General features: G+C 41.0%; 1 protein-coding gene across 22 annotated transcripts in view; it reads left to right on the top strand.

Moving 5' to 3' along the window:
• The window catches only part of TRIP12 (thyroid hormone receptor interactor 12), a 151,407-nt gene extending 139,750 nt beyond the window's left edge, over positions 1-11,657 (top strand). For 21 of the 22 annotated variants that reach the window (XM_006047088.4, XM_025278391.3, XM_025278400.3 and 18 more), the window contains 8 exons: positions 1,835-1,949; positions 2,240-2,394; positions 3,433-3,597; positions 6,906-7,070; positions 8,073-8,186; positions 9,559-9,653; positions 10,104-10,207; positions 11,119-11,657. In XM_006047088.4, the coding sequence (XP_006047150.1) occupies positions 1,835-1,949; positions 2,240-2,394; positions 3,433-3,597; positions 6,906-7,070; positions 8,073-8,186; positions 9,559-9,653; positions 10,104-10,207; positions 11,119-11,315 (1,110 nt within the window). In that variant the 3' untranslated portion in view covers positions 11,316-11,657. The remainder of the gene's footprint in view (positions 1-1,834; positions 1,950-2,239; positions 2,395-3,432; positions 3,598-6,905; positions 7,071-8,072; positions 8,187-9,558; positions 9,654-10,103; positions 10,208-11,118) is intronic. The other variant, XM_025278404.3, reaches the window with a different exon arrangement.
• Positions 11,658-12,221: the final 564 nt, after the last annotated feature.

Genomic DNA, 12,221 nt, shown 5'->3' with positions numbered 1-12,221 from the left:
CACTCGAGCAACAGTTAGTACTCTTACTTCCCTGGTGGCTTAGAGGTATAAAGAATTCACATACAGTGCAGGAGATACGGGTTTGATCCCTGCTTTGGCAAGATTCCCTGGAGAAGGAAATGGCAACCCACTCCAATAGTCTTGTCTGGAAAATCCCATGGACAGAAGAACCTTGTGGGCTACAGTCCTTGGGGTCAGAAGAGTCAGACACAAGTTAAAAACTAAACCACCACAAGCATTACTATCTAGGGGAAAGACTATCTCTTAGCAAAAGAGAAGTGAAGCAAAAAGCCCTGAGGCAGAATTCTTGTCCTGCTGAAGGATGACGGTAGCTAGAAGGTGTCAAGGGATCACACGGGACATGCAGGCCGAGCTCAGAACCTGAGCTTCTGCTTGAATGAGATGTGGGGAGCCTTTGGAAGGCATGGAGGAATGACGTGAGCTTGGGCTGTATGAGGATCACTCTCGAGCTGTTCGAGTAGGATGTGAGGTGTGGAGACACAAGAGACCGCTTAGCAGGCTTCAGCACTGGGCTAGATGAGAGATCCTTTGGTTACCAGTTTAGCACAGATTTTGAAGATGGGGTTTCCAGGGTTTAATGGAGGGTTGTTACATGGGATGCAAGAAGGGGAAGAGACACGGATGGCTCCAAGGCTTTGGTTGCAGCAGGAGGTAAATGCTGATAGCAGTTAAAACTGTGTACTGACTGATGTGAGCTGGGGCAGGAAGCGTTGCCAGGTCCAAGCAGGTAGCTGTTTGGAAAGTTACACTTACTCAGTGGACTAGATCTAAGCTAGTGGGGGTGCCTTTAAAAAAGTAACCATGTTAATGGTAAGATAATGCCCATTATTTACTAGTAATCAGTAAGTGAAATAGAACCTTCCTAACAGGACTGTGGTTAGAATAAGCTTATAAACAGAATAAGCTTATAAACTATGGTATAAACTTGTCATTAGTTGCATATCTGATTTATGGTGTGAGCACATAGGACATGAAAGTTAATGATGACTGCCAGGATCATGTGACTCATGGAAGAGGGGTTTTTACTCAGTGCTCCCCCTTTGGAGCTTGTTTAAAAATATCAGTGCCCAGGCTGTAAATCAGACCTCCCAAATCAGACTCTCCAAGGCATGCCACCACCATGTATGTATCCCGGCTCTTGGGAGACTCCAGGGCACCCCGGATCTGAAGCAGCACCAACGCGCTCTGAGTTAGCCCTGTGAGTGCTGATGTGGGTTCAGACCTTCGTGTTTTTGTGTGTGTTTTATTCAGCAACCTCTGTTAAATGGCTAATATGTGCCCAGGCACTATAAAGGATACAAGGTGAACTAAAGTTAACCCAGGTGAGGTACGCCATTAGCATAGAGTGACATCATGGCAGTGTAAGGTGATGAGTCCTTTTGCAGCCAGAATGTAAGTTCTGAAAAAGGAGCAGAGTAACTGGAAAAGCTACAGAGGCTTCTGCTGCAGAGTGGACATGGGAACTGTTCTTGGACCAGGGGAACAGTTCACAAAGAGAGAAGGGAAGGGGATCCCTTCCAGACACTGCCATCTATCCCTGAGGCCAGGGCATGAGGCTACAAGACTAATCTTGTCAGTGTACGAACTTAAACCATACAATTTAAATGTTGGGGCCACAAGGAGTGGGAAGTGATAAAGGGCTCTCCATCTAGGTGACCAGGACTGAGGGAAGACAACAGTTTGGGGGGTAGGCTTGAATATATCCTGATAAACAATTGCTATTAGTATCGACTTTGCCAAAAGGTCAGCAGGTTAAAAAAGGGGCCAGCACAGATTGTAAAATTTCCCTTGTCCTGCTTTTGTTCCTCTGTAGGTTGGCACAGGTCTTGGGCCTACACTGGAGTTTTATGCACTTGTATCTCAGGAACTGCAGAGAGCTGACTTGGGTCTCTGGAGAGGGGAGGAAGTAACTCTTAGCAATCCAAAAGGTAATAACTCATCTGTGAGTGTGTCAGTTTGCCATTATCAGGTAAAGGGCCCATAACAATTCATTATATATGTTTAGCTTACAGTGGAGGGCCAGGACCTCTGACATTTCTTTTCACCTTTGTTTTCTCATTTATCCAATAAGAGAGGCCCTTCCAGCTCCAGAGGACTTCATTCTGTGATCTACTGACTGATCCTGAGAATACTGAATTTCTTAAATGTTCTTAATTACCGGGTTTTGCCTTGTTTTGTGAAATGACACCTAAAGTTTGATGATTTACTTGTTTTATAGGAAGCCAAGAAGGGACCAAGTATATTCAAAACCTCCAAGGCCTGTTTGCGCTTCCCTTTGGTAGGACAGCTAAGCCAGCTCATATCGCAAAGGTTAAAATGAAGTTTCGCTTCTTAGGAAAACTAATGGCCAAGGCTATCATGGATTTCAGATTGGTAAGTTTAGAGTTGTTTTTCTTCAGTTCTGTTATACTTCTGTGCCAGTCCCTTAATCCCCTACACTTAATGCTGTATTTTAAGAGAGCACTTTCACAAGTGTTAATGTGCACATGAATTGCTTGGAGAATTTCTTTGAAAATCCAGTTTTGGTTCAGCAGCTCATGGGTCAGGCCTAGGTTTCCACATTTCCTTACCAGCATCCAGGTGATACCCAGATGCCAGTCTGTGGACCACTCCTGTGGTAGCAGAGGTTCAGAGAATCAAGGGTGGCTTGATCTCTGGGGGATCTTGGTTGAAAAAAATGAGCTGTTAATTATTTTTGAAGTTTCATTTTAATTAAAACTAATTGTTTCTTTTAAAATTCTTGTTTTGAATGTGCAGTAATACAGGCTACAGTAGAATTATGTTCACTTGGTCCAAAATAGAGTAAGCTGCCTCTGAACATCTCTTGGTGTTGAGGTCCTTATGGAGAATATACGTCCATTATTGAAAGCTTCCTTTTTAGGGTCAGTGTTTAAATAGAAATCTTTAGTATTCAGTTTTTTTTTCACTGTCAGGGCCCCAGATTGAGTTTAAATGGGGACAGTTTTATATAATAAGAGAAACAGTTTTTAAATTTGTCATCTTCACCCCCGCCCCCCGGGGATTATTACTTCACCTTTTAAGATGACTTCTTGGAGTGTCATTTAAAGAATGGAGGCGCTGCTGCTGCTTTCAGTCGCGTCCAACTCTGTGTGACCACATAGATGGCAGCCCACCAGGCTCCTCCCCGCTCCCCGCCATCCCTGGGATTCTCCAGGCAAGAATACTGCAGTGGGTTGCCATTTCCTTCTCCAATGCATGAAAGTGAAAAGTCAAAGTGAAGTCGCTCAGTCGTGTCCAACTCTTAGAGACCTCATGGAGTGCAGCCTACCAGGCTCCTCCGTCCGTGGGATTTTCCAGGCAAGAGTACTGGAGTGGGGTGCCATCGCCTTCTCCCATGGAGGCACTGTTAGAAGCTTAATGTGACTACAGCATTTGCATCTTCTCTTTTAGGTGGACCTTCCCCTGGGCTTACCTTTTTATAAATGGATGCTCCGGCAAGAAACTTCGCTGACGTCACATGATTTGTTTGACATTGACCCAGTTGTAGCCAGGTCAGTGTATCACCTCGAAGACATCGTCAGACAGAAGAAAAGACTTGAACAAGATAAATCCCAGGTAGGCTTAGAAGATAGGGTCTGTGTTAAGTGATTTCTGTTCGACCTGGTTATTATTTTATATTGGAAGAGTTTAATTGTTATTATAACAGGTGAAACATGATTTTACAGTGGGTTAGATGGCCTGTAATAACAGCAGATGATGAGTAAGCAACTTGACCAGCAAATAAAATACACCCCTAACTAAAACCATAGGGCTTGTTTATTACATTTTAGGTGGACATTATGTATCCAGGCCCAGGGCTTCCCTGGTGGCTCAGAGGGTAAAGTGTCTGCCTACAATGCAGGAGACCTGGGTTTGATCCCTGGGTCGGGAAGATCCCCTGGAGAAGGAAATGGCAACCCACTCCAGTACTCTTGCCTGGAAAATCCCATGGACTGAGAAGCCTGGTAGGCTACAGTCCATGGGGTCTCAAAGAGTCAGACACGACTGAGCGACTTCACTATGTATCCAGGCAGATACTCTGTCATATTGAATTCTTTCAGTAAGCATTTAAATCAATAAAGCTATTCTCAGGACAGCAGATTGATTTTCTGAAAAGATGGCTTAATTTAGGAACAACCCATTTGTTTCTAGAGAAATTTCAGGAAGGTATTTTTAAAGGTCATTGGTGGTGGTACTATTTCTGTTGAGATTTCTCTGTTAGATCTCATGAATAATCTTGATCTTTATATCATTAATGTATATTCTTCATATATTAACAAAATTAAATAATTTGATTCAGTCTGAGAGTAATAGGGTTCTGTATCTGACATTGGAAGAAGACAAAATTTTATTTTTTGAGAAGCGGCATAGAGTCAGACGTCTTTATATTGGGGCAAGTAACATGGACCAGTGATAAATCAACTCATATATTTTGTAAACTGCATAAAATAAGAATAAAGAATTAAGATTCTATAGCTAGGCAAAACATTATGTTTCAGGAGCTTATTGGAGATGGGGCTTTTAGAGTACCTTTTTGTCAAGAAAGATGATTTTTAAGAATTTTCTCTCCCATATTTATTGATAATTATTAATGGTAATTTTTGGATAAACATTTATTAAGAGAAATTCATTTTTAAAGAAGCCAGATCCATCTTTTCTATATAAAATCTGTTGTTTTAGGATTTTTAGAACCAGTTAGGTTTATGCTTACCAACTTTGTAAAATTTAAACTACTGTAATCTTATTCAAGATCATCTCTTAGGTAAATAAGGCAGTACCACCACAAACCACCCCTCCTCAAACTTCTCCCCCCACCAATAAAGTACAATTCATGACCCTGTTCCAGCAGCCTTACATGTATTAATTCATTTAATCCCCTGTGAAATACACATGTTTTTGTTATCCCTACTTTACACATTTACGCACTTACACATGATAAACCCAAGGCAGATAGTTTGAGTTGCCTACCCAAGATCACTTAGCTGAAATACCTGAGAGCTGGACTTCAAACCCAGGCTCTCTCCTCTGGAGGCCATGGTCTTAGAGCTTTTACAAGCTCTCTTATGTATCCTTGTCTCCTGTGTAGTCTGCTGCATTGGGTTCCTCAGATCTTTTGAGATTTGTTCTTCTAATGTTTATATTCTCATGTTACCAATTTAAAAGTGTAAGATGCATAGCAAAAGAACCACATTCCAGAAAACTTCAACCAGAACTGGAAGACTGGTGGTATTCTCAAATGTATTACCTCGTTATTTATAAAGCATACAGATGGAACAAGGTGTCCAAGCTGAGCGTCCACTTGGTAATTTAAATTCTAGAAAAATACGTGGAAAATGGGCTAAAGTGTGGCTCTTAATTTAATATGTAATATGTAAAACAGCTAATCCCTTTTAAACATCTCAAGGACGTTCTGTATATTCTAGATTCCTATCAATAATAACGTTGTTGAGAGCTTTCCAGTGGGAGAACATTAAAATGAAGAGTTTTTATTAAGTCCTTTTGCTGACAAGCATTTCAAATGAAAAATGGAAAACCTTCCTTGTGTGTCATGAAATGATGTACCCAAATTGAGAGAGACATAAGCATGTGTTTTTGCAGAAAAGCAAAAATTCTCAACAAAGCATTTTACCTTAATGTTAAATAACTCTGTCCCGCCCCGGCTCTATGTTTTGAATTATCTGGAATCCTAAGTGGCTTTCAGTTTCCTCTTTTAAAAAGTGACTGTTAACCAGAACTTCCTAGTCTTTTTTGTTGTTGTTAAGTGATTACTTTTCTGCATCTTGACTGTCTAACCGCTATGAATTTCATACCCAGGGGCATCTTTAATTCAGAAAGTCATTTACCTTCTTTGTCCTGTACTTCTTTTTCTTTGTCCTGACATCTTATTTTCAAAGAGAATTTGCAGTTGTGTGTGTTGGTCTTTGATTCAGAAATAATATTTTATGTAAGGCCTTCAAAATCTTAAGCATTTTTAAAAAGTGAGTAATGCAAACTGCTATTAACATGCATCTATCTTTAGAGTGGGGCTTGACTTTTCTTAGGAATTCGTTGAAACCATTTTCATCGCAGTGTTGCTGTATGAATGCAGAGTTGTTAATGCTGGGCCTGCAGTAATAGAACGAAGGATCTCTGGATGTTCTTTAGATTTGAGCTTGCAGGGAAAACAAGTTAACTACTTTGACTAGAAAGTACATTATTTGTATTTGCAATTTCCTAGCTGTGTTGTATTACTTATTATTTGCTACGTACATATATTGGAATTAGCACTCCAGTATTCTTTCCTGGAGAATTCCATAGACAGAAGAGCCTGGCAGGCAACAAACAGTACATGGGGTCCCAGAAAATAGAATACAACTGAGTGACTTTTTTTTTCCCCCTTGAATTCATTAAGATTAGCTGAAAATTTGTGAAAAGTTTGTCTGGCTTTAGAGCCTGCACTCTTAAATCAACCATTATGCAGACTATTCAGTTCAGTTCAGTCACTCAGTCATGTCCAACTCTTTTCGACCCCATGGACTGCAGCACGCCAGGCCTCCCTGTCCATTGCCAACTCCCGGAGTTGACTCAAACTCATGTCATTGAGCCAGTGGTACTATCTATTATGACCTGTGAAATCTGTTTGAGTATGGTCAAACTGAGTAGCAGACATCTCATTTTGAAGGAACACTCAGTCTTGTTTTCTTATATAAGAATAGTTGGATTTTGAAGTGTTTATGATTATTTCCTATGTGATCTCAGTGACTTTGTGTAAATTATAACAAAGAACAGCCTAAGAGCTAAAGAAACTTATGAAGTTTATTATTTATTAGCCTTTTATTTTATAAACACAAACATGAATGAGTGAATTATTATTTGTGACAAACACCCTCCCCCACTTTTTTTAGACCAAAGAGAGCCTCCAATATGCATTAGAAACCCTGACTATGAACGGCTGCTCCGTGGAGGATCTGGGATTGGATTTCACTCTGCCAGGGTTTCCTAACATTGAACTAAAGAAAGGAGGAAAGGATATACCGGTCACCATCCACAATTTGGAGGAGTATCTAAGAGTGCGTACTGGCCACATCCCCTGGAGAGAAGGCCAGCTGTGGTCACGTGGGGTGGGGCCGACTGCTATGAGGGAGGGTGGGTGATCCGGGGAGCACAGGTGCGTGTCTGGGAGCTGCTGCAAGGACTGGTTTGAGACCTTCAATGCCTGGGGTGACTACATGAAGTCCCTTTTTTCAGGCCTTAACTTCTGTTTGCACTTGATACATTGTCAGGTATTTCACAGTGCCTCATGTATAGCTGTGACCTCTCTGCCTTCAAGCTTGAATGCCATATAATAACATCATATTTTCTTAGTTTAAGAAAAACATGAGTGAAAAGGAACATCCCTTGTGTTGTCTCTCCTCAAGCCACTTAACTTGACCTCATTGCCTTTGATGCTCTCCATACCTGTGTAGAGATGTTTATGTTTGTTTGCCCTCTCACCATCCTTGACCCTATTTATTAAGGAAAAACAATTTTGTACTGATCCAAATTATATTTTAGATTGCAGTCTATACGTCTTTATCATCACTACTTTTGGAAAAGTTTCTTTTGTTTTATTCCTGACATTAAATGGAAAGAGCATTGGGTTCTAGACAGAAAGCCACCTACAGCTCTGAGGCCAGACTTTTCCAAAATTAATTGTGACTCTTGAAATGTTATTTTTAATTCTCAATAACATTTCATCCTCCTGGGAAGTTTCATCTGTTTTTAATCTGATAAGGTAATTTGTAACTCACAGGGATATTATATAAATAAAATTTTAAAACACACTAAAAATAAATGCATGTGGCATTTTTTACATTTTCTTAATGGCCAGACCCTGAATCAGAAGTCGACCTGACCTATCTGTTACTTACGCAGTTTTCTGGAACATATTCTAAAGACCTTGGAATTTTTTTTTTTTTTTTTTTTAAGTAATCAGGAAGGATATTTTGCTGTACTTTGCCAAATATTAAATAGGAAAGAAACTTGAACTCTGGTCACAGATTTTTAAAGAGACTTTTTTTTCTTTTTTGCAGCTGGTTATATTTTGGGCACTAAACGAAGGTGTTTCCAGGCAATTTGATTCATTTAGAGATGGATTTGAATCAGTCTTCCCACTCAGTCATCTCCAGTACTTCTACCCAGAAGAAGTGAGTAACTTGTGTGCAAAAGAAATGGTCATCTCTAGTTCCATACCTGTAATTATCTTAGTGAGGTATCTCTGTACTTTTTAGTCAGATACCCTATTGTTATGAGCAAATAAAATTGTGGCACGTTGGGCTTTAAGAGGGTAGTTAGGGAAAAATAAGATCATTTCCTGAGTGAGGAAGAATATTCATTATGATGTGAGTATTTTCTGTATAATATATTTTCTGGCTGAATCTGCACATCTTTGAATGACTTAGCATTTTAATCTATTATTTTTATGTCCACTCTGATTTGCTACTTATTGAAAACGTGTGTACCTGGCACCTTTAGGCACTAAGTGTCACCTGGAATTGAAAACAGCAAGGGTTGCTTTTGGAATTGGATCCTGGTCCCCACTACCTGGGGTTTCCCAGGTGGCTCAGCAATAAAGAATTTGCCTGCCAGTGCAGGAGATGCAGGTTCAACCCTGAGTCAGGAAGATCCCCTGGGGAAGGAAATGGCAGCCTACTCCAGTATTCTTGCCTAGGAAATCCCATGAACAGAGGAGCCTGGCAGGCTACAGTCCATGGGGTTGCAAAGAGTCAGATACAACTTAGTAACTAAACAACAACCTCACTGATTAACTATGTGACCTTATCCAGATTTTCATATATAACCTGACTGACTCGTTCATAAAATTGAGGTAAACTCTGTCTCACTGAACAAGATACATAAAGTACCTGACAGTGAGTAACATGTAGTAGATAGCAAATTTCACATGTGCGGAATGGATTTTCTCAAAGTAGACAAGTCATCCTGCAAATGGGCAGTCGACCAGGTGAGGGATGGTTTAATTGGATACTGATGTTAGATTTTTATCCTAAGGACATGAGCATTTCTTTCTTTCCAACATCTGTCCTGTATTGACTGTCTTGGTCCTAGACAACCATCTGGCATAGAAGTGCCTTTGCAAAGCGGGAAAACCTCCCTGTTTGCTGTTGGTTCAGCTTTCTTCTCCCACTTCTCTCTCCTGCTCAGTATTCTGTTAGCTTCTGTTATTGTGTGCCCTTGTGTTTCTAAAAGTCAGGATTTCTAAAATCTCTCTGGTCAGAGGTAGATGATGAAGTTAAAGCCTCTAAAGAAATTGGAAGAATTAGGTAGGTTTTGGTTCAGTTAAAGGCTTCTCTAGAACCTAGTCCCTGCAGATGGTCAGGGCACCTGTTACTGTCAGCTACAGAGAAGAGTGAATCTGTGATTAATAGTGGAAGAGCACGTTGTATAAAGAGCACCAGGTAGAAGCTTGTGGACTTCGTATCAGCACACCACAAAACAGAACGTGTGCCGCTTCACTCAGTTGTGTCCTTAGTAATCTGTTGCCCTTGTTTAAACACACAGCTGGATCAGCTTCTGTGTGGTAGTAAAGCAGACACTTGGGATGCAAAGACACTGATGGAATGCTGCAGGCCAGATCACGGTTACACTCATGACAGGTAAGGCCTGGGCTCTGCCAGGTTTCAGATACACACATAGGTCTAGATTTTAAAGTTTGTTTACCTATTAAAGGAGGCTTTCCAATATTTTGGCTTCATATTTCTCAAGACTGGGACTTGAGGACCGAAAGGGGTTTTGGGCTTTTTTGCCCCAAGTGTTTCTGTGAAAATGGGCAGGATAGGCAAAGATGGGGATGCTTTTGTCACCCCATTACCCATTTTATGTACAGTAGAGTGGAAATACCTGTAACAGTCCCAGACAAGTCTCATTTATCACCAGAGTAACCATTCCATTTGAATTCCAGCTGTAACAACAGAACAAATTTGTGTGCATTTATAAAGTGAATTCATATGTAGTCATATTTACATTTAACAGTCTCTAGCTCATTGTAAGTCAGAAGTATATTTTAATATGATGAGATAACTTTGATGTATTTATTTCTGTTGTAGTCGGGCTGTGAAGTTCTTGTTTGAGATTCTCAGTAGTTTTGACAATGAACAGCAGAGGTTATTTCTCCAGTTTGTGACAGGTAGCCCACGGTTGCCTGTTGGAGGTGGGTACAACTATTGATTTATTGTAGCTGTGTGGAGGGGGGTAGTGAGAGAGAGTGTGTGTGTGCATGCAAAACTTCAGTGCCAACAGCAGGATATTTTTTGACTTACAAGTGCCTCTTAGGTCCCTGGTGACTCAAATGGTAAAGAATCTGCCTGCAATGTGGGAGACCTGGGTTCAGTCCCTGGGTTGGGAAGATCCCCTGGATAAGGGAATGGCAACTCACTCTAGTATTCTTGCCTGGAGAATTCCATGGACAGAGGAACCTGGTGGGCTACAGTCCATGGGGTTGTAAAGAGTCAGACATAACTGAGCAACTAACACTTTCTTCTTCTTTCTAGTTGTATAATATTGCAATGTTAAGTTTTCAGTGTACTAAGAGATAAGAGAGATCACTAGCAAGGCAGTTCATAGAGACGCTTACACTGAAGTAGAATTGCTCATGTACATGTAATGCTGCTTCCCTCTATTCAGGCTCTCAGGCATTTGTACATTTTATAAACCCTTAGATGAGAAGTGGTTCTAAAGTCTTGTTTTTTTCAGAAATGAATCCTAATATGGGTTGAATTGACACTCTTTAAAAAACATAAGGAAAGCATAAAGCAGTGTTTGCCGCCATGTTATAGTGACTTTGGTAATTAAAGCAGGTACCAGAGTCCTTAACACTCAGTGTAGCTTGAATGGGTAGAGTTCATTACCCAGGAAGAAAAAGTGCCTTCTCTGTGTGGTCATTTTGTGCAGCAGAGCAGTGTGGGACGTTTTCTGATGGAAGTAGATAAGAAAGGGTGCCTATGCTTGTGATTCCAGACCGATTCTCCTCATGGTTGAGACACGAGTTTTCCCTGTGCTGTCTGGCGGGTGTCCTGTAAACTTACCACATTCCTTTGTCCTTCTTCCTTCCCTCTTCATCAGGCTTCCGGAGCTTGAATCCACCTTTGACCATTGTCCGGAAGACCTTCGAATCAACAGAGAACCCAGATGACTTCCTACCCTCTGTCATGACCTGTGTGAACTATCTTAAGTTGCCGGACTATTCAAGCCTTGAGATAATGCGGGAAAAGCTGTTGATGGCTGCAAGAGAAGGGCAGCAGTCGTTCCATCTTTCCTGATCGCATCAGGAAGCGTGGTGTCTGCCTGTTACAGCAGAAGACAGCAATCATGATTTCTTTTCTAAATGTGTCACCTGAGTCAAGGAAACATGTTACGCCTTCTCGTTGTAGGAAAATGGCTTGCAGAATATAAAAGAGACACTTGGTTCCTCTTCATTAATGGCCCCGTGGACTTAAAGTGATCAGGCCCTAAAACGTTGTTGTGATGAGGTTTCTTTAGCAAGTTCTTGTTTAAATTATCATTTATTTGACGAGTGAAGTTTTTAACTTGCTTTGCTGTGTGAAATTTAAAAAAGGGATGTTTTTCCAGGCTGAAACAATAAATGTCGCTGTGCAGTTTAATTCTGGGCTGTGTGTATCCATCTAGCTAAGTCTGCAGTTTTGCTTCCTCCAAAGACAACTCTTGTACAGAAATTCAGGCTCACGTGTGTTTGACAGAAACAGTTGAGCAGGCGAGCTCTGTGCTTTCCGCTCTGTGCCCTCCCACCCCTCTCGAGTTTGCCCACCCCGACCCATGTACTGTCTGTGCTGCTCACACAGGTTTTGTGTGTACAAAATCCACAGTTGGTACATCTTCGTCAGCCATGGGCTTTTGTTGTTCCATGTTCTCAAATTAAGATACAATTTAAAATTCATGGAATTAAAGTATATTGTCAGTATAATTCAGCCCTTATAACTAGGTAGCTTTTTCTAAGAGTTTAGATGTAACAGAGCCATGGGGTATCACTGGCCTTACACCAGGGACATGCTAGGACTGTTTATTACATGGTGATTCCTGCAACCACCCCCTCCGTAGTGGAGGCAGGGAGAGGTTGTTTGTTTCTTTTGTGTCGGTTAAAAAGTTCTGCAACTTGGCCTGGCCAATGTTTATTATTCTATGGCCAGAGCATTTTGAATTGATATATA

Source organism: Bubalus bubalis, chromosome 2 (assembly GCF_019923935.1).
Source record: "Bubalus bubalis isolate 160015118507 breed Murrah chromosome 2, NDDB_SH_1, whole genome shotgun sequence".
Lineage (NCBI taxonomy): Eukaryota > Metazoa > Chordata > Mammalia > Artiodactyla > Bovidae > Bubalus > Bubalus bubalis.
The sequence above is the reverse complement of the archived record's forward strand: the minus strand, read 5'-3'. Positions and strand labels throughout refer to the sequence as shown.